General features: G+C 41.4%; 1 protein-coding gene across 5 annotated transcripts in view; it reads right to left on the reverse strand.

The window, feature by feature from the left end:
* Positions 1-22,711, reverse strand: part of KANSL1L (KAT8 regulatory NSL complex subunit 1 like) — a 70,062-nt gene that overhangs the window by 30,928 nt on the left and 16,423 nt on the right. For 2 of the 5 annotated variants that reach the window (XR_014491422.1, XM_083354451.1), the window contains exons 3-6: positions 11,487-11,628; positions 9,854-10,048; positions 7,389-7,510; positions 3,099-3,303 (exon numbers count right to left, since the gene is read on the reverse strand). Coding sequence is in view for 4 of the 5 variants with exons in the window: in XM_083354451.1 (XP_083210577.1) it covers positions 3,099-3,303; positions 7,389-7,510; positions 9,854-10,048; positions 11,487-11,628 (664 nt within the window). In the remaining variant the exon portion in view is untranslated. Of the gene's footprint in view, positions 1-3,098; positions 3,304-6,403; positions 7,511-9,853; positions 10,180-11,486; positions 11,629-22,711 lie in introns of those variants that run through there. The other 3 variants (XM_083354452.1, XM_083354453.1, XM_083354454.1) reach the window with 3 other exon arrangements.

Genomic DNA, 22,711 nt, shown 5'->3' on the forward strand with positions numbered 1-22,711 from the left:
CAATTATTAACTTTGTGACTATTCAAACATACAAGTTTTAATAAAAGTCATATTACATGTAATAATTTTAATGTTACTGAAACTTAAAATTTACCACCTTATATGTATGTTGTAATCCTGTTGAACCAAAGGAACTATTTTTGTTGTTTAAATTAATATGCTCAAACTTTTTCTGTCTCTTCTCCAGAAATTCCTAGCAGCTGATTCTAGAATCATAGAGTTTTTTATTGGCCAAGTGTGATTGGAGACACAAGGAATTTGTCTCCAGTGCATAAGCTCCCAGTGTACATATAAACAGCAAGTAACAGGTCATAATACATCATAATAAACAACAATCGATAAATCATAAGAAATCAACAGAAGATACTAAGAAAGATGAAAGGATGAGAAAAGATAAAAAATGAGACAGTGTTGTGGGAATTAAGTGTTCCGCAGAGTGATGGTAGTAGTTTTGGCATGCAATGACCTATAGTGGCATCCTGAGCAGAGAAGTTGAAATACATTATGTCCAGGATGTCAGGGGTCTGTAGATATCTTCTCAGCCCTCTTTCTGGCTGGTTGCGATTGTTTTTTCTGCACTCCTAACTATCCATTGAAGTCTGTATCTGTCCTGTTTGGTTGCAGTGCCAAACCAGTCAGTTACTGAGGTACAAATGACAGACTCAACAATTCTTCTGTAGAACTGTATCAGCAGATCTTTGGGCAATCTAAGCTTTCTGAATTGATGCAGGAAGAACATGTAGATACTAGAAACTATAGCTAGTAGAAGTGAGGATTTTTAACCACAGAAAGCATTCTAGAACATATAGCACTACTATAATATCATATAATCTATTTTCAAATACAATACAAAAGGCTCATTATCACTTCTTAAATATTATAATGCCTTAAACAATTAATGCACTGATTAGTCATTTGACCATATTAAAAAAAAATATAAAAATTGTACTAAGATAAAAGTAGAACACCTTCACAATATATTGTCGTCTCTGCAATTAACCCAAATCTATTCTACAAGATCCATCCTTTTCTGGATGGTCTTTGTAAAATTCATGTGACTCTTTAAGAAGGGGCATCTTTTTTCTTGCTCACAGGGAAGTCTGAAAAAAATATTTAATAAATAGTAGAGAGCAGCTATGATTGCATGAGGTGAGTGTCTGAGTCATTTTAAACTGTTAGACTTAACTAACATGTTTTTTGTTTCTCTTGCAACACACCACAGAAGGGTGATAATGTTAACTTATATTTGGGGGAAAACTTAAGATATTAATTCATAAATGTAAACATATTGGTGGATGACTTTTGTTGTAAAAGCAATTCAATCATTACAGAAAATATATTACATTGTCCTTAAAAGAACAGGTTAAAAATGTGTGGGTCTGGATCTGGCTTAATGGTCATATTTCATCTGGGGCAAAAAGGGCTTTCAGCTTTGAATAATAAAACAATTTTGTCCATATTTAGAGAACAGAGATTTGGAATTGGTGGCACACATCGTGATAACCTCAAGATTAGATTACTGTAATTATTTTTTTCTAAGTCAAATGCTATTTTCTTTACAAAAGGTTTGTCACTTGAGTACATTGGATATGGCTAAAAGGACTCTAAAAGCTATCATGGTTAAAGCTGAGTTGGGAATACACTGTATATGTTTTGTATTGAATTAAAAGTTAGAGGGTATAAAACTTGGTGGAAAATTACTTTTATGGAGATTGATATTCTCAAAAATTATACTTGATAGAATAAATTTCAATTAGTATTTATAACTAACAATTTGTATTAGAAGCTGTGGATTTCCTAGCTCCCGTTTAGCTGTGTCTGGACAAATTAAGAAAACTAATGCACAAAGGTTGATATGCCACGTAATTACAATATGTAATTACAAAAATGCCCAAGCATCTTCCATGTGAGATTTGAACAACCCCAAGCATTGGTAAACTATGGAAGGTTTAGTTGAATCTCTATGGAGATTCTCAATCATCCAGTTCAGGGCCCAAGGGTGCATTTCAAAAGGCAACTGGACTTGTTTTGTTTTTTTTACTTTGAAAACTTTTCACTTTTCAACCAAGAAGCTTCTTCAGTTTTGAGGAATAGAAGGATTCTTCTACTCCCCCATCATTTAGTAAGAACTGAAGAAACTTCTTGGACGAGAAGCAAAATGTTTTCAAGAAAACCCCCCAACAAAGTCCAGTTGCCTTTTGAAAAGCACCTTTGGGTTTGGTTGAATTCCCTATCATAAATGTACATGTATTTGAGGTATACCCAAAACTGAGGATATTATATTGTATATTATTTGAATATTATTGTCTCCATAGGATCTGTATCTCAGAACATATTTTATGTACAGATAGAACACAAATATTACAAATAAAATAGCCCCTTTTTTGAATAAAACAGTGCAAGTGAGAGCCACATATGTCAATATAATTCAGGTAATCTGTAAAGTAAACAGAATACATGAATCAAGTTTTTGTTTTTAGTTATTTTGTTATGGATAGCCTTATTCATTTTTTCTGTATTGTGATATGGCCTTATGGCTAAGCAATAAAATGTTGTTATGATTTTTGTGTTTCATGCATGACAATCATCCTAAAAACTAAGCAGTTTCTAAAAAAGTTACACAGAATCTGACAAATGATAAAATGCTTCCAAGCTGATAAAATAAGATTGCTTGAAGAACTTATGAAGAAGTAAATTATTATTTTTTCTGACTTTTGATTTAAAAAACGAAACCAAAAGTTAGCAAAACAGCAGATGATTCCTGAGACCACCTTTATTTATAATAATTTAAACATTCTTTGGACAGAATTGCATGTACTCTTCTGAAATATATGCCTAATTTTGGTTTTGCATTTTGATTTTTACAGAATAATATGAATAATATTTGTTCTTTCACTGAAGCTAATTAAAATATGTCATTTGCAAGATATATGAAAAGTCTTGTGTATAGCCAGCCTCACATTTATCCTACATATTCAAGGCTCTCACAAAAACAGAAATAATAAATATACATACAAACATACTAGGATTGACACATTGATGTATATACTGGCTGGAATCTTTACACTATATTAAAGAAAAGGGAAAAACATCTGTACCTGGTTATTCAAAGTAAAAGCTGTATTCATTCTATATGGCTTTCTCCTCTGGCAACTCAGAAGTGGTCTAGTGCGAGCAGATGTGCTCATCAGAGCAACAGTAGGTGTTTTCAGTTTCATCTTTTCTTTCCTTCTTCTCTTTAGATGTTGTTGATCAGCCAGGCAACTACTAGAAGATGAAATTTCTTCTTTGTTCTCTGATTCTCTGAAATATACCTATTATTATCCCAGGTTGTCGAGAATATTAAAAAAACTCATACTACATATTAACTTACAATTAATATTAATTTAAACATATTAATTTAAAAAATCATAATTGTATCAGAATTAAGTAACTGATTTTTATGAACTATAGCAGTTATGTTACAAGATATATTAAAGTAAGTGGTCTTGTTTTCTTTCGTCCTGAAGACAGAACAAGAAAAAATGTATTGAAACAACAGGTAAGTAGATGTCAAAACCCATTCCTATTTTATTCCATTTCATCCCACCTTTTCCTGGGTTTTGCCATACTCCCAAGGGGGAGGGGGTATGTGCCTGCAGGGCTATTACTTTCACTTTCTCCATTTGCTACAATGAAATCCTTTATTTTGTTTATTGGGTCTGTATCCTGTTTCCTGCGTTCTCTCTGAACTCTATCTTTTACACTGTCAGTTAAGAACAAAGGAGGAAATAAGGAGTGTAACCTCAGTGCCTGGTTTATGTCTATGCTCTCAGAGAAAGGTGTGAAGAAGCCACTGACCCTCACTGTGTGAGCTGGAGACAGGCAATGTTATTTCCCCAGTTCCCACAACAGACTTAACACTTGGGTATTGGCTATCCCACATCGGGTGGTTGATCTATGGGGTGGGGTCCTGCTTGGGGGGACTATAATCTACTGCGTTGCGTGGGAAATCTGAGATCCTGTCTATTATGCCTGCTATCACCTACTCTTAATAAAAGTTTCTGCTTGAAGAAAATTGTTTCCAAGAATTCTGCTTTCTTAACATGTGGGCTTGAAGTGGGTCCCAACAGTAGATTCAGGTTGGGAATCAGTAGTAATTTCCTGATAGTAGAGTTATCAGTCACTGTAATAGTTTGCCTCATTAAGTGTTAAATTCCTCTTCACAGGAAGTCTTCAAGCAACTGTTGAATAACATTTTAGCAGATGCATTGAGTAAATTGTTGGACTACATGAGATAAATTCCAACTCTAAGGATCTATGACAAGTGTTCTTTGCTTCATACATTCTTCTTATATTTAGTTTAATTAATATATGCATAAATAATATTTGTTATTCAGATATATTGTGTTACATTCCAGCATGAATTGTAAATAATGACATTTTGAATCTTCTTTTGGTATGGAACAGATTCCAGTGCCTCTAGTTTCCTTCTCCCATGAAAAATTCATCCATCTTCTACACACTGTGGGTATCTCCACAATGTATTTGCATTTGGTCCTAATTTTCCTTGCTGAGTCACATGGCTCAAAGTGACTTCCTACTTCCCACAGTTCTTGGCACAAAAAGGTCCCTCTCCTTAAGTTGTGAAAAAGTCACCAGAGTAAAGAAGTTTCTTTGAGCTTCTTCTCTCAGCAGTGTGAATGAGGTGACTCCCCCTCCAGGTCAGTGAGTTGCTTTGCAGGTGAGGAAGATCCACTGTGACTCAGGGAGGGGAGAATGAACAAATGTAAATCCATTGCAAGATTATCTAAATTTTAAACATACATACATATACATATACATATACATACGTGGGCAATTCAGAAATAAACCTCCGTTTAGCATGTGCGAGATATAGGCGTGGATAGCAATGCCCGTCCTATGGCACCGTGCTCAGTAGTTCAGTAGTGAGTGAGGAGTGGAAGAAGGTTGTGTTGCAGTTGACTTGTCTGCTAGATCATATTACTGCACGCACTTCACATAGAATATCCTGCCAAATTTGAATTGTGTGCAATAATACAATTCCTATGTGCAAAAAAAAAACTTTCGGCAGCTGCAATTCATCACAAACTGTAATGTTTACAGACCAAACGTGATGAGTGAAGGTGTTGTACATCAATGGTGTTGCATGTTTAAAGATGGACGAACTGGCATGCATGATGAAGCAAGAAGTGGCCGCCCATCTATAGTCAGCAATGAAGTTGTGCAGGAAATTGATAAAAAGGTGAAGCCTGTCAGTCCACAATATTTGCATTTTCTTTACACTTTCCCCAAATTACTCACTGTTTTGTATGAGGTAGTGACAGAAAATTTAGTATACCACAAGTTCTGTGCTTGTTGGGTACCAAACTCTTTTCTGAGGAGCACAAAACAGACTGAATGGGTTCTGCTTTGGACTTTCTCACGCATTATGCCGAGGAAGGAGAACAATTTCTTAATAGAATTGTGACCGGCGATGAGACCTGGGTGTTGTACGTGAACCCCGAAAACAAACAGCAATCAATGGTGTGATATCATACAGTCACCAAAGTAACCCAAAAAAGCTTGGCAAACATCATCTTCCATAAAAGTTATGGCAGCAGTATTCTGGGATGCCAAAGAAGTACTGCTAGTGAAGTTCATGGAGCGTGGTTCGACCATCAATTCAGAAGTCTACTGTGAAATATTATGAAAACTCAGACAAGCCATTCATAACAAGCGTCGGGACATGCTGACTTCTGGTGTGGGGTTGCTACACGATAATGCTCGCCTGCACACCTAGACGTACCCAAGAATTTTTGAAGCAGATCTGTTGGGATGTTTTTGATCATCCTCCCCACCCCCTATAGCCCAGATTTGGTGCTGAGCGACTACCTCTTCAAGCACATGAAACAGTGGCTTCTGTAGCACCGCTTTGATGATGACAATGTGCTTCACAATGCTGTTACAGGGTCTCTGCATTCCCAGGCGGGAGATTTTTTTTTGCAGTTATGACAAATGCCTCAATTTGAATGGCGATTATGTCGAAAAGTAATGTAATGCTGTATTTTTCTAATGTGTATAATAAAAGTTCTGTATCTGCGAGTGTCTGTCATTGATAACCAAATGGTTTATTTCTGAATTGCCCATATGTGTGTGTGTTTGTGTGTGTGTACTAAACATTCACAAGAGTCAAAATTCTCCCCTTATTTCTATGAAAAACAAATTGATAGCAAAGATACTACTACTCCCAATAAACCCCTTGATGGAGATAAGCCAGCTGATAGAAAATAAGGGGTAAAGCAGTTAAACAGTCAGGAAGAAAATGAAAAGAACAAGAGGATTTGGAATTTTTTTCTCTATATAGGGATCATTCTTGAAACTTGGAAGCCACTGAAATTCTTTGGTATGTAATTTACTTTAGTAAAAATTACTTATTTGAAGTTTTGGGATTTTTTTCTAGGTTTTCCTGAATAGCTAATTCTGCTTAGGGCAGGCATGTCAAACTCACGATGTCACATGACATTGCGTGACTTATTGCGACTTTTTCCACATTGCCGGCAATGGGGTGGGCACAGTTTCAGCATGACGCATCAGGCCTGCAGTTTGACATGCCTGGCTTAGGGAATGAAGCCTAACATGTTTAAAGTAATGAGAAATAAGGCCATAACCACGGATTTTTAAAAAAATCTTGCGGGCTGTTCTCTAATTATCAATCACAGGTAACAGGTCTGCATTTAATGAGGGCCACCTGTAATCTATAGTAAGTGTGGGCAATACAGTGCTTGTGGGTGATATGCCCAGATAATCTTTTGCAGGTGATAGGTTCCTGTACCACCTTATTTACTAAAAATAAATGTATAAGTTGTCATGATGCAAATTTAATTTGCCAGACTCTAGCATCATTATTATTTACAGCAACCCCGACTTTGGTTGTTATACTGCTCATTCTTGAAATATGCCCATTGCACAGAGAAAAATGTGTGAAATGGATTTACTCAATGACTGCATATCCATGCCCTGAATTATTGGATAATTAATTGCAGTATTTTTTTAAAAAAATATTTCCCTCCTTTATTATTTTTATAAATAACTCATGGCAGCAAACATACCTAATATTCCTTCCTCCTCCTATTTTCCCCATAACAACAATCCCGTGACGTGGCTTGGGCTGAGACAGAATAACTGGCCTATAGTCACCCATCCTGCTTTTGTTAACATTTTTCTATTATTTGGGTTCTTTGGAAGCAGCAAATTGTAAGAAAAAAGGGAACCTTTCAGTATCTTCTTTGGGAGAAGGGGAGTTCTCTGATGATGTTTAGTCAAAGTAATGCTGTCATTTTATATATATGCCTATATGCTAAACTTACCGTAAAGTTATCCTGTTAAGTTTTTGACGTGCTACCTACCTTAAAGAGATGCCATTAACCAATTCATTCTGTTTACAGGTTTTTGAAGAAAGTGAAGATGATGTTGGAGATAGATTGAGGGGAGCAATCAGACTGCTTATTATTTCACTCAGCTGAGCACTCTGAATGGTAGAGGGAGAAAAAAAATACATTCAATTTATATACTACAAATGTTTAACTAAGGAAATCAGTTGTGTCCATATTATACCGAAACTCCATGCTTCATAACTGAACTATACCAATATTAAGTGAAGAGTTAATTTGAATTTTTTAAATGCCCTGTAAAATAATAAAGAACATATCAAATTCAAATCCTAAAGAGATTTATGAAAATTTAGAAAACATTGATACATGCAAAACCCAAAACAAATTACAATTGTGGTGTCCACATTCCTTACTGAGAAATAATCACTCAGATCTTGAGGGCTCCATTATGGCTGCTAACATATGATTGACTTAAGGCAGGGGTGTCAAACTCAATTTCATTGAGGGCCACATCAGTACTGCGGTTGCCCTCGGGGGGGGCGGGTGTGTGTGGCCAGGGTAGGTGTGGCCTACTGGGTGAGCGTGGCTGGAGTGTGTGTGGCCTACTGGGTGGGCATGGCCAGCTCTACACTGTTCATGTAAAGGGTGCCTATGGGGGCCTGGGCAGGAGTGGGACAGATCTGAGGGTCTCTGGCAGAAGGAGATGGGACCGGGGCAAGTGCCAAGGCATGGTCCACTGGAGGAACCTCACTGTTCCTTTCAGGCCATGTGGGGGGGAGGGGCTGGACAGTGGCACAGAGGTCAAATGTCCAGCCCATCCCTCAAGCACCTGAGGCACTAAGCCCAGCCCCACTTCCCCAAGGGGGCGCCCAGCTGCACTTACCTCCTCAAGGCTGCTGCTGCTGTGCTTGCTTTCCTTAGCCAGGTTGCTCATGATGAGTACGAGGGCAAAGTCAAGAGGGAGGCCCACTCCCTCTCCATGTGAGGAGACCTGGCTTTGTATCCAAAGCTTCCTTAGCAATAGGATGGGAGACCCCCAGGGTAGGCCAGGAGGAGGGGGCAAGGGGATGGTGAAAGGGCAGCAGGGAAGGACTAAGGCAGGACTTCCCTCAGACCCTCCCTCTCCTTCCTTCCTTCCTAAGGGTGGTGGGAAAACATTTGAGATGAGGGAGGGAGAAAAACAGGCAAGAAAAGCAGCTGGGGAAGTGTCATCCTTTGTGAGGAATGAAGAAATACACTATCGCCTGGAAGTGGGCAGCACACAGCCCTCGCCTACTTCACATATCCGGCTTGGTGGGCTCTGGGGAAGGGGATGCCATGAGCAGCAATGTTACCTGCGCAATGCTGCCCAGCCCCCACCCTGCCCAGTTTTGGCAGGCAGCAGGGTGCTTTCCTCACAGTGTCAAGAGGCTTGAGCCGGGTGGCATGAATCTGAAGAGAAGTGCAATGCTGCCCAGCCCCTAGCCTACCCAAAGTAGGCAGGGCCATGTGCTGGCCACTTCCAGGTGATGGTGCATTTCTTCATTCCTCACAAAGGATGATGCCTGCCCAGCATGCGCCCAGTGGGCGGGGCTGATGTGGCAGGGGCTGGTCCTTCGCTGTTTCCAGACGGCATTGTGCAGCTAAGACTGAATGCGTTTCAGCATAGATGGCCACCACGAAATTGTACATTGGCTCCTGGCTGGCCTGGGCCGGGGCCAAGGCAGTGGGGGCCGTTCCCTCACTGTTTCCAGGATGGGTTCGCAGGCCACATGAAACCACTTCGCGGGCTGGATGCGGCCCCCGGGCCTTGTGTTTGACATGTCTGACTTAAGGTAATATAGAAGCATATTTCAATACTTGCTACTTAAATTGAGTACTACCTGTAAAGCTCAAGGAAAAGCCAAGGTCAAGGACTGTAATTCTCTTTCTCTATAAATCTGAAATATTTCTCTTTTTGCACTGATAAGCATTTTACCAATAAAGACCTTCAACATGGTATAAGAAGTTATACCATGGTAGCACAGTGGTTAGAATGCAATCCTGCAGGGTACTTCTGCCAACTCCTGGCTGCCTGTAGTTTAGCAGTTTGATCCAGACTGGCTCAAGATTGACTCAGTCTTCCATCCTTCCAAGGTCGGTAAAATGAGGACCCAGATTGTTGGGGGCAATATGCTGACTCAGTAACCACTTAGTGAGGGTTGTAAAGCACTGTGAATTGGTATATAAGTCTAAGTGCTATTGCTAAGTGCTATTATATTTCATCCTTACAGAAAATTAATGAAGATATAAAGAGACAGTACAATTCAAATCTAGAATCTTCCTTAAACTCCCCACCTACTAAGTAAACCTAATACATTGCCTGCTAACTATATTTCCACCACTTTTTCATCTGGGAGAAGTATTTAGAAAAGTAGTATTTTTATGGATTATGAGTTAAAACATAAATTAATTTTAAAATTTATTAACTACTGTACATTGTGTTAGTTTCATTTAATTACCTGTTTTTCAATATTACGAAGAAGCAAAGTTGGACTGCTGGGTGACATTTCAAAATCATGTTCTGGCCAAACATCCTGCCTCTGTAGGAAAGCTTGTGAATTCCCTGTAGAATTCAGTGCCTCTTGATCTGGTAATTGTGTACGTTTCTTCAAGATGTCTTTTGGGACTGAACATTCTTCTAAAATCACCATTCCCTAAACAATAGCACAATCAGATTGACAATCAGAGTCACCTTGTAGGGGAGATAGGCAGCATTAAAATTAATTAAAATAAATAAAAATAAATAAAAATCTGAAATGTAACACTTAAGCTCCCCAAATAAGTTCCACAGAAAAAGTGGGACATTGCTGGGGGCAGAAGAATGATACCAAATAGCTTTTTATTTAATTGTATTAACTAAAAATAGCAGGAAATAATTATAATGTACTCCCTATTAATTGCATTAATCGATTTTATTAAATATCTTAGTTCTGAAGTTCAAACTTCAAAAACAATGTTTTCAATATGGACCTTAAGGGACTTAATCAAACAACCTGTTCCTTACATAGGAGACTTATTATATTCTAAATTATTTTGCATAGGATTGCCTATATTTAAAATATAAGAGAATTGCCTCTCTCACTGATTTACATGCATATTTATACCTCTTTTTATTGCCACTAGCCTTAGTGATCAGTATACATGCATTCAGGATAAGCCTTTGTCACTGCACCTTTTTCCTGAGACAATTGGAGAAGTGATGCTGAAACAGCCCTGCAGCAAGATTAATTGGGCAATCACACGATTCTAGTAAAAAGCAGAGCCTTTCAGTATATAGCGGCTGATATACACTGGAGTGTCCCACCAAAGAACTAATCAGGCCTGAACCTCCTTTGCCTTCTGAGCCCGATAAAGTCAGCCAGTCAAGGACACACTACTCTAGCGGGGATTTATTTTATTTTTTGGTTTTGGTTTTCTGAAATACAGTAATATTCAAACTTCTTCTCCCACTATCAAGAAAAAGATGGAAATCCTGGCAAGAAAATGTTCTCCTTAGTTCTCCTCTGGACAAAGAATATTAATATACATAGTAGATTATAAAAATATTGATTATAAGTATCAGGAATTAAATGTTTTTTTAAAAAAATTCTTCCATATATTAAGTTACACTAAATTAAAAACTGAAAATCTAAATTTACTGTAATAGTTAGGAAGCAAAAAATTAATGGAAGATGTTTTGGCCTAATCCAATCAATCTGCTAAGTATATAATGCTGTGTTTCAGTTCCTCCATGTTTATGCATTATCCATTATTTCCTATCAAGTACTCCAGAAAAAAAAAATATAACCAGTGCAATTATAGCAACTAATCATGGAATTAAAAATTTATATCTTTTCAGGGATCATATTACTATACACGTTGTCCCTTATTCAGGCTACAGGAATGTACCTAAGGACTTCCATTAACCAAGGGGAGATTGTGAATAATGTTTACCACCATCAAATCCAATATCTAGATTTCAAACAACCCTTTCATTTGCCATTTTAGATTTCTCAAAAGAATTCTTTATAGAGTTCATGGATTGCACAGAAAATACCTATCAAAACTTTAGCATGTTTTTTTCAATAAATATTTTTAATTAATTTGTAATACCTTGGTGGCACGGATCTGTCTGTGAAGGTCAGTAAGTTGTTGAATTTTGTATTCCAACTCAGAAATCTGATCCTGAAGCCATGTCCACTGACAGCCAACTTTAGCTCTTTCTACCAACCATTTCCATTCAGATCTACAGTTACTAAGATAGAACATTGATTAGTCAACAATGATCATCTTTGATCATTTTATAAAAAATAAATTGTATATTATGAATTTTTATTTAAAAAACCACCTTTTAATAAATTAACTGTGCCAAATTATTTAAAAATTCTGTTAAGACACATGAGTTTTCACATTTAAGAGTAACACATCTTTTTTTAATATAAATATAATAAGAGGGTTTCTACTACTATAGTCTAGACTTGAGACTGAATACATATTCTGCATTACTATTTTCATGTATATCCCATTTTTCAAACACTAGTGCATTCATGATTGCTTATCTCTGGCTAAAATTTTAAATGGTAGGCAATAAATTAGCATGCAAATATTTCTTATGAACCAAGATGATAAGGGGTCTGGAGGCTAAACTGTACACTAAACAGTTGACAGAACTAGGTATGTGTAGTCTAACAAAGAGAACTAGGGATGACATGATAAGCAGTCTTCTAATACTTGAGGGGCTCTCACAGAGAAGAGGAGGTTGACCTATTCTCCAAAGCATCTAATGGCAGGACAAGAAATAATGGATGGAAGATCATTAAAGAGAAATCCATTGTAGAAATAAGGAGAAATTGCCTGACAGTGAGCACAATTAATTAATGAAGTTTAAGTTTAAGTTTATTATATTTGTATACCGCCCTTCTCCCGAAGGACTCAGGGCGGTGAACAGGGCACATATAAAATACAAAGTACAAAAATTAAAAAGAGAATACAGAGCCCGAGCTAAAACAATAAATAATAATGTAAAACCACAATAAAAAACCCCAACACATCCCCCATCAGGCCAGGCCGGCTTGTTCAAATAAATAGGTCTTCAGATCGTGTCGGAAGGAGCGAAGGTCAGGCGCCGTCCGGAGCTCAACCGGCAACTGATTCCATAAGTCCGGGGCGCCCAGAGAAGGCCCTCCCCCTGGGGGCCACCAGACGACATTCTCTGACCGGTGGCACCCTGAGGAGGCCCTCTCTGTGGGAACGCACAGGGCGGAGGGAAGTTGACGCCGGCAGCAGGTGATGCCCGAGGTACTCCGGACCCATGCCATGTAGGGCCTTGAAAACCATTACCAAAACTTTGAATCTCACTCGGAAGACAACTGGCAGCCAATGCAGCTCGTGGAGCAGAGGTGTAACATGGGAGTATCGGGAGACTCCCAACACAACTCTCGCGGCTGCATTCTGTACCAGTTGGAACCTCCGAGTGGTCCTCAAGGGAAGCCCCATGTAGAGAGTGTTGCAGTAGTCCAAACGAGAGGTCACGAGTGCATTAGTGACCGTACACAGGGCATCCTGGTCTAGATAGGGCCACAACTGGCGCACCAGGCGAACCTGGGCAAAGGCCCCCCTAGTCACAGCCACTATATGGTCTTCCAAAGTAAGCCGCGAATCTAGGAGGACTCCCAAGTTGCGAGCCCTATCTACGGGGGGGGGGGGTAATAGCTCACCCCCCATGGAGAGAGATGGAATATTCTGAATATCCCGGGATGCCGGTATGCACAGCCACTCAGTCTTGTCAGGGTTGAGTTGAAGTCTGTTCCTCCCCATCCAGAAACGAACCGCTTCCAGGCAACGGGACATCACATCGAGGGCATCACTGGGGTGGTTTGGGGTCAAAATGAAAAGCTGGGTATCATCAGCATACTGATGATAACCAACTCCAAAACCACGAATGATCTCACCCAGCGGTTTCATGTAGATGTTGAACAGGAGAGGTGAGAGGACCGACCCCTGAGGAACTCCACAAACGAGAGACCTCGAGGTCGACCTCTGCCCCCCTGCCAACACCGACTGCAAGCATCCCAGGAGATAGGAGGAGAACCACTGAAAAACTGTGCCTCCCACTCCCAATCCCCTGAGATGCCGCAGCAGGATACCATGGTCGATGGTATCGAAAGCCGCTGAGAGGTCTAATAGGACTAGGACAGAGGAATATCACCTGTCCCGGGCCCTCCAGAGATCATTCACCAGAGCGACCAATGCCATCTCCGTGCTGTACCCAGGCCTGAAACCCGATTGGCACGGGTCTAGATAATCCGCTTCATCCAGGACCTGAGGGAGCTGATGCGCCACCACACTCTCAACAACCTTCACAAGGAAGCGAAGGTTGGAGACCGGACGAAAGTTAGTTAACACAGCTGGGTCCAAGGCAGGCTTCTTGAGGAGAAGTCTCACCACCGCCTCCTTCAAGACGGCGGGGAAACTACCCTCACTCAAAGAGGCAGATATAACCGCCTGGAACCAGCCTCGTGTCCCCTCCCGAGCCGCATAAACCAGCCAGGAAGGGCACGGGTCCAATAAACATGTGGTGGAGCTCAACCTCCCCATAATCCTGTCCACTTCCTCCAGTCACAGAATCAAACTCCTCCCAGATAACATCAACAAGACCGCCCGTGTCCTGATCATCAGACTCTGCCCAGTTGGTGTCTAGACTGGTCCGAATCCGAGCGATTTTGTCCGACAGATGTTGACTAAACTCCTCGGCACGACCCTGCAAGGGTTCCTCCCTCACCTCCTGATTAAGGAGGGAGTGGGTCACCCTAAACAGGGCGGCCAGGCGGTTATCTGCGGACGCGATAAGGGCGGAGAAGTAATTAGCCCTCGCCGCCCTTATTGCTGTGAGATAAGACCTAATATAGGTTCTTAGTCGCAATCAGTCGGATTCGGATCGGCTGGACCTCCAACAGCTCTCTAGGCCCCATCTCCGACGCTTCATCTCCCGAAGCTCCGCGGAGAACCTTGGAGCTCGCTGGGATCTGCACCAGGTCAGGGGCCGCAAGGGTACAACTCGGTCAAGTGCCTCCGTGGCTGCCCTTTCCCAGGCTTCCACTAAGGCATCCGCCGAGTTGTGAGCAACGGAGGCAGGTGGGGACCCCAGCGCTGCCTGGAACCTATCAGGATCCATTAAGCGCCTGGGGCGGTACCATCTAGTTGGCTCCATACACCCACGGCGGGGGGTGGCAAAACAGAAGACCAGCCACAGGAGATGATGATCGGTCCATGACAGGGGCATAACAATTGGGGAGCCCCCACCAAGATCATCTAACCACCGTCCAGATAAGAAAACCAAGTCAAGGGTGTGGCCTCCCACATGAGTCGGTCCAAGAATTACTTGCGTCAGGTCCATGGCCGTCATGGAAGCCATGAACTCCCGAGCTAACTCAGATGATCCTCCTAGGGATGGTAGATTGAAGTCTCCCAAAACTATAAGTTTGGGGAACTCAATCACCAACCCCGAGAGGATGTCGAGTAGCTCAGGCAGGGCTGCTGCTGCGTGACTAGGCAAAAGTTACACCAGCAGCAAGACCAACTGCGCCCCAGGACCACATCTCAAAAAGAGAGACACACACCCGACTATCTGGGGAACGGTGGTCTCCCGCAGACACAAGGTCTCCCTAATAACTACCGCCACCCCCCCCCGCCCCTACCTTGAGCCCGAGGCCGGTGTAGCACCCGGAAACCTGGTGGGCAAAGATCAACCAAAGGAATACCACCCTCTGGGCCCAACCAAGTCTCCGTGATGCAAGCCAGGTCTGCATGCTCACCCTCAACCAGATCCCGGACACGGGGAGCCTTATTAACAACGGACCTGGCATTCAGGTACACCAGCCGGAGCTCAGGTGGCTGCACATCCTCGCTCCCGGGACCTCGGGGAAGAAGCAGAGGGTCAGAGCGCCTCACCGCTTGTAAATAGCGGAGATGCCCTCCCCGGTATCGATGCAGCCCTCTGTTCGTACACCTGCTACCATTCCCCAACGTCGTGGGAAGAGGTAGTCCCACGACCCACTCCCGAGCCCCGGAGGCGACCGACCCCTGCTCTCCCCCCACGCAATCAATCCCGGACCTGGCCTGAGCAATGGTTGATGGACCACCCCCATTTCCAAACAACCACAACACACTCCCGCCCCCCTCCCTAACCCCACAAAAAATTTTACTAAAAAACTAACCAGGGGCCTCTTATTAGATTTATACTGGAGGCCCCTGCCCCTGCCCAGCCATCTCTCAGGGTCCCAACAATCGGGCCCTTCATCGAGGTTGGAGGTGGAAAGAAAGGCGGGTTGCACCCAGGAGAGGGGGGCACCCCTGAGGGCGAACAGGTCCGTGCTGGTATAACAAAGATGCATGAGTGTCCGAGAAAATCCAGGAGAGGCAGTCCCATAATTAATAAATCAGTTAGGAGGATCAAAATAGAGGATAAGTGGGTATCTGGACCATCACCCAGAGACTTGCCTCCAAAAATGGTGGGTTCCCCAATACTGGTGTAAGGTCTCCTGCTTGTAATTCTATATTCTATGTTGGTATTTATGTTCTTATTAAGTGTAAATTAACATTTGTGATATAATTCTACATCAGTTAAATAAGAGCAGTTGATAACCTTAGTACTGATTTCTACTAAACAATTCTTCAGGCTGTATTTGGTTTTCTGCATTAGATAACTTCTAAGTTCTTTTCATTCATTTAATGTTTTATTTTTATGTTTCTATTTTTAATGTTTCTATTTTTCCTAAGCAAAGCAGATTTAAGAACACCAACTAGAAGTCAAAAGACATAATGAGAACTGTTTAATCTCACAACACATTGACTGACTCAACATAGTTTCAGCTGGGAAGCTAGAAGCATTCTAGACCAGGTTAAATCCAAAAAACAGGAATCGCTGGAAGCTTGGCATTCAGATAAATCAGCCATTAATGGACACCTAGAGATAAACTAGTTTATACACCATTCAAAAGAGCTAATAAAAAAGTAAACAAAAAGACCACAATACATCCTTTCCTGCAGTCAACACCCAGCTAACAGGGATTAGCAGACAAACAAGTATGCAAGCAGAAAACAATACCCTAATCAAGGAATTACCAAGCGGAAAACCCCCAACCCCACCAACACAGACAGAACAAGCTGTTGTATGTAAACAGGATTCCATAGTATAATCCTCAGAATGACTGTCTGTCTGTCTGTCTATCTTCTCCTCTGTTGGAATTGTTTAAAACAAATATTTATTAATAGAAAAAAATTCTACAATTAATTGTCATTTAGAAAGCATTTTGGAATTTATTACGAACAGATTCCAAATATATCATTTGAGGAGAAGACGATACATTGGAGCTAAAATGATACAGGGGCTAAAATCCATCAATAAAAACCATCCAACTCTAATCCATCCTCAGCTATCGAAGCTCATGGTGTGGTATTGACTTCAGTGAAACCTACCTCACAGATATGTTTGTTGTTGTGTGAAAAGGTAGGACAGAATACAATATAGCCTGAGTTGTTATATAAAAATGGGATATAATTCTAATAAACAAATTTAAGAAATAAGCTTGTCACTTGAATATTAATGAGCAATGTGCTAGAATTTAAATCTCACCATGTTCCTGAAAGCCAAAACATTAAAACAAATAAGCCATGAAAACATATGACTTTATTCTTATCGGCTAAGATGACAAGTTGAAAGCATATAGATAGCAGTAAAGAGAATATGGACTCAGAAAAAAACAAATATATTTCAGGCTACAAAATGTAATGCCTCATATGGTTCTAAATTTTGCTGTATATAGTCATAGCTCAAACCTTAAAACAGTTCTAGATTAAGACGGAAAAAAAATTAAATAAAGCAAAACATCAAATTCAGGAAAAACAGTAGAATATCCAAGTTAGCCCATATGCAGCCTGCCAAACATCTGGCTTTAAAAAGAAATTACCAAATTGTAATTTTTTGGCACTGAAGAATATTTTGAAATATATGGCTGGGAGAATAATTACATTAACCTATTTAATTGTGATTATTCTCCCAATCATATTAATTATGAAATCAACATTTTATTTCTATTGAGAATAAAACATAGCCTGCAGCACATTACTAAAAGACAATCTAAACAGGGGTCACCAACACCCAGTCTGTGGACCAGTACCAGGCTGCAGCATGCCAGCAACCAGTCCGCACAAACAAGCAAAGCCCCATGTATAAGATGCAGGCAGCACACAAAACATGCACCCTCCGGTCCACGGAAAAACCTGTCCATGGAACCAGTTCCTGGTGCCCAAAAAGTTGGGGATCTCTGGTCTAAAACAGAGGATTATTCATAGTATAGGCCATAATATTTAGGAGCTGAAGAATGTACTAAATTGCAGAATAGAATATGTAACAATTTAACAGTTCTCAAAACATTAAGTTAATGATTTTCATGCAGTTCTTTGGCTTTGGTATGCATGGCAAGGTGCCTGAGCTGGCAGCTGTAGGAAAATCATTTTTCTGTGCACTAATGGAAAAAGTACTGCTTTGGCAGAACATGTGATACAGAACCTAATCTTGGCCAAACTCACCTTAACTATTGGTGGTAATACAAACAAGATGTTGACTTTATATCTAACAATGATTGAAATCATCTCACATGATAAAGCAAACAATAGTGGTTTCTGTTGTTTATTTTACTTCCTCTATTTCAAGATCTGGAGAAAGTGTCATTCCTCTTAAACCAGTGGACTTTCAAATTGTAAATTAAGGAGGCTTTCTACAAGAGAGGTTTTAGGATGATATTACTCTAGGAATTTTAGACAAAATAATACAACAAATCTATTTTCTTGAGAGTAGACCTGGATAATAAAGATGTGTCCTAACTGGACTGAAGTCCCATAAAGATTCAGAACAGTAATATTTAATTTGTAGTATAGAAGCATGTTGGCATACAGATAGCATCTATAAGGAACATCTTAAACCGCCAAGGATTATGGAGTAGTTGAAAATAGCAGATGTGTGAGCCTAGGAAGAGATTAACTGTCTTTAATTACTTCAGTTGCTTAAATGTATTCTGACAGATGCTTTATTTTGCCCTTTGAATATTTGTACTTGCAAAATATTTGCCATATACTTTGTTACCTCCATTAGTAAATCATGAAGTGGAAGACACTAGCATCCTTGTGTGTGGCAGCGGGCAAACTGATACTATAACATGATTCTTCTATTATAATGTGTGTATTCTCCTTTATGTATAGCTCATATAAGATATCAGAATAATATAGGCCATATCTGGTATGTGTTGTAGGCCATATCTAGTATGCTTTTAAACACTTGCAGTACATCTAATTGTTATTATATTTGGATAAAATACCAAAATGTCTAAAGAATCTTAGAACCAGAGTATGATTAGTCATGACTTGTATAATTTTTGGAAGGAATGTATTATTAATGTGTTATTAATATGCCTCCAAAAAGCTCAGAAATTTTCTACATAGTTAATAACTTCTAATTACCATCTACGGTACTTTTTTTCTATCTGTTGCAGTGTTCAACTTTCTGTTGGGTATTTAGGTTTTAAAAAATTGAGGAACAGTCATTATCTTTTTGTTTTAGAAACTCTTACTGTAGCCTGAAATGTTTGGCACAGAACTACAGTGAAACTTTGGTACTCATTGTAATTGGTTCCGGGAGGCGCAATGGGTACCAAATAAATTTTTCCCATAAGGGATAATGCAGTGAGTCACAACGCAGCTGATATCAACAAGTCTAGCTTGTGTGGTAAGTATCAAACAAACAATCATTACTGGGACAAAATGCTTGCATCAAAATGTGTTGAGTTCCAAATTTGATGAGTTTCAAAGAGGTACCACTGTAATTCTATGAAACAGTTGGATAATTTAGGAAGCAATAATGTCATGTCCTGAATTTTTCTTTCTCTATTTGGGAAATTCTTCTCCAGATTATAGTGAATATTAATTTCTATAATTCCTGGGTATATGCCGCCAATGTAAAAGAAAAGGAATCCAACTACTTTTCCACCCTCATCGCGTCCGCAGATAATCGCCCGGCTGCCTTGTTCAGGGTGACTCGCTCCCTACTGAACCAAGAGGTGAGGGAGGAACCCTTGCAGGGTCGAGCCGAGGAATTCAGTCAATATCTGCTGGATAAAATTGCTCGGATCCGAACCGGCCTGGACTCCAACTGGGCTGAGCTGGAAGAACAAGGCATGGACAGTCTTGTCGACGTCATCTGGGAGGAATTTGATCCTGTGACTCCTAAGGAAGTGGACAGGATTATGAGGAGGTTGAGCTCCTCCACATGCTTACTGGACCCGTGCCCTTCCTGGCTGGCATATGCAGCTCGAGAGGGGAGACGAGGCTGGTTCCTGGCGGTCATCTCCGCTTCTCTGAGTGAGGGTCACTTCCCCACCGCCTTGAAGGAGGCGGTGGTGAGACCCCTCCTCAAGAAGACCACCTTGGACCCATCCTCATTGAATAACTTTCGTCCAGTCTCCAATCTTCGCTTCCTTGCGAAGGTTGTTGAGAGCGTGGTGGCGCACCAACTCCCTCAGATCCTGGATGAAGCGGTTTATCTAGACCCGTACCAATCGGGCTTCAGGCCGGGCTACAGCACGGAGACGGCATTGGTCGCTCTGATAAATGATCTCTGGAGAGCCCGGGACAGGGGCCATTCCTCTGTCCTAGTCTTATTAGACCTCTCGGCGGCTTTCGATACCATCGACCATGGTATCTTGCTGCGACGCCTCAGGGGACTGGGAGTGGGAGGCACGGTTCTGCGTTGGTTCTCCTCCTTTCTCCAGGGTCGCTCGCAGTCGGTGTTGGCAGGGGGACAGAGGTCGACCCCGAGGCCTCTCGCTTGCGGAGTCCCTCAGGGGTCGGTCCTCTCGCCTCTCCTGTTCAACATCTACATGAAACCGCTGGGCGAGATCATTCGCAGCTTTGGAGTAGGGTACCATCAGTATGCTGATGACACCCAGCTTTTCATCTCAACTCCAAACAACATCAGTGATGCCCTCGACGTGATGTCCCGCTGCCTGAAAGCGGTCCGGGAATGGATGGGGAGGAACAGGCTTCAACTGAACCCGGACAAGACTGAATGGCTGTACGTACCGGCAAGCCAGGATACTCAGAACATCCTATCCCTTAACATCGGGGACAAGTTACTACCCCCTGTTGATAGGGCCCGCAACCTGGGTGTCCTCCTTGACTCGCAGCTCTCCCTGGAAGATCACATAGGAGCTGTGACCAAGGGGGCCTTCTCCCGGGTTCGACTAGTTCACCAATTACGGCCTTATCTGGACCTGGATGCCTTACGTACAGTCACCCATGCTCTTGTGACCTCTCGCCTAGACTACTGTAACGCTCTCTACATGGGGCTGCCCTTGAGATCCACTCGGAAGCTTCAACTGGTGCAAAGTGCAGCGGCACGGACACTCTTGGGAGCCTCCCGATACTCCCATATCACACCTCTCCTCCGTGCGCTGCACTGGCTTCCAGTTGCCTTCCGTGTGAAGTTCAAGGTGCTAACAATGACATACAAAGCCCTACATGGCATGGGTCCGGACTACCTTCTGCCAATGTCAGCACCCCACCGTCCTGTGCGCTCCCACAGAGAGGGCCTCCTCAGGGTGCCACCGCTCAAGGAATGTCGGCTGGTGGCCCCCAGGGGGAGGGCATTCTCAGTGGGGGCGCCAGCCCTCTGGAACAGCTTACCAACCGACCTCCGCACCTTCCGGCGCGACTTAAAAACTTACCTGTTCCAGCAGTCCGGCCTGGCCTGATAGCTCTAATTGAGGTCCCAGTTTGTATTTTACTATTGTTTTTTTTTCCACTATTGTTCATTCTGTATGCCTACCTTATTCTGTACACCGCCCCGAGTCCCTCGGGAGAAGGGCGGTTTATAAAAACAAACAAATAAATAAATAAATAAATAAAATCCATAGTTGAAGACTCACAAATTCTGCATCCCATACTTTAGTCTTTCTGATACTCATTGGTATTAAAAAATGGCTAACAAAACTAATCCCTGCAGTTTTCTTGGCAAGATATGTAGTTTGGCATTGCCTTCTTCCTAGAGCAGAGACAGAATTATTGGCTCAAACTCATCCAGCTGGTTTCATGCCTAAAGCAGGACTAGAACCCATAGTCTCCTGGTTTTTGACTTGGTGCCTTAACCACTACACCAAACTGGCTCTCAAAATAAAAGAATAAATTGCCTTTTGAGAGTCAAGTACATACTAATTTGAACAGCTAGTACAAAATTAGATGATTGGATCAACTATATACATGTTAGCACAAAATCAAAACCAGGTTGAGACTTCCGGTTTGCCGACACGGCCACCATGGACGTCTGGAAGGCGAGCTCCATCTTCCACGTCCAATTTCACTTCGCTGGAGGATCCTGGAAAGGGTCGAAAGTCACCCTGTAGGGGCGACCAGCACAGAGGGGATCCCCGCTTGATCGCAGGAGGGTGGTAGCCCTTCTGCTCGATCTGGGGCAGCCCTCCAAACTGGTGAAGTCAAACTTACCACCAGGCAATTATACAGTATCACGGATGAGACTGGGTGAAATCTACCTCTCTTAAATCCTAACTATTTTTTTACCTGCATAAGCTGCTTAAAGTACTTTCCCCCCCTGTGGAGAGGGAAGGGAGATTTTATCCCTCCCTCTAGAAACAGTGGTGACTGACTACCCAGGGAAGGTTAAAACGTTGAAAGAATAACTTGGTCCTAATTGGAATTTTATTTTTTAAAGTTTGTGGAATAAAAGATTTTCCATTTTTACTGAATATCTGGGTTTTTACTTATAAAAAAGAAGCAAAACTGAAAAGATTATAAAAACCTTGGTCTTAAAAAAACTTTAAATGTAGGGGCAACATCTTGTGGCTAAACCTGATACTTCAACTTGTTATTGCTTAAAAGACTTGGCCAGTAGCCCAGACAATAGATAAGATTTATGTAACCTTGAGATATCAGCTATGAGAAGCCCAGCTGTGTTCCATATTCAGTGACATTTTTTTTTACATTCTCTCATTGTAAAGCTTTTAGCCTAAATACACTACTAAGAAAATATGGATGAAGATCAGGAACAGATTCTCTTAATGTTGAAAGTAATTCATCGAACTATTCTTACAGCCACTAATGAAATAAGAGGTTACAGAAAAGAACAAGAAGTCAGTCCAGATACACAAACCCTAACTTTGATTACAACTAAAAAAAAATCAATTATATAGAATATAACAGAAAAAGTGGAACAATTAAATATTATGACTGAAGATTCAACTGATCAACAAACACCAATCAATAGAAAACCC

The sequence above is a fragment of the Vipera ursinii genome (genome assembly GCF_947247035.1).
Source record: "Vipera ursinii genome assembly, chromosome: 1".
Classification (NCBI taxonomy): Eukaryota; Metazoa; Chordata; class Lepidosauria; order Squamata; family Viperidae; genus Vipera; species Vipera ursinii.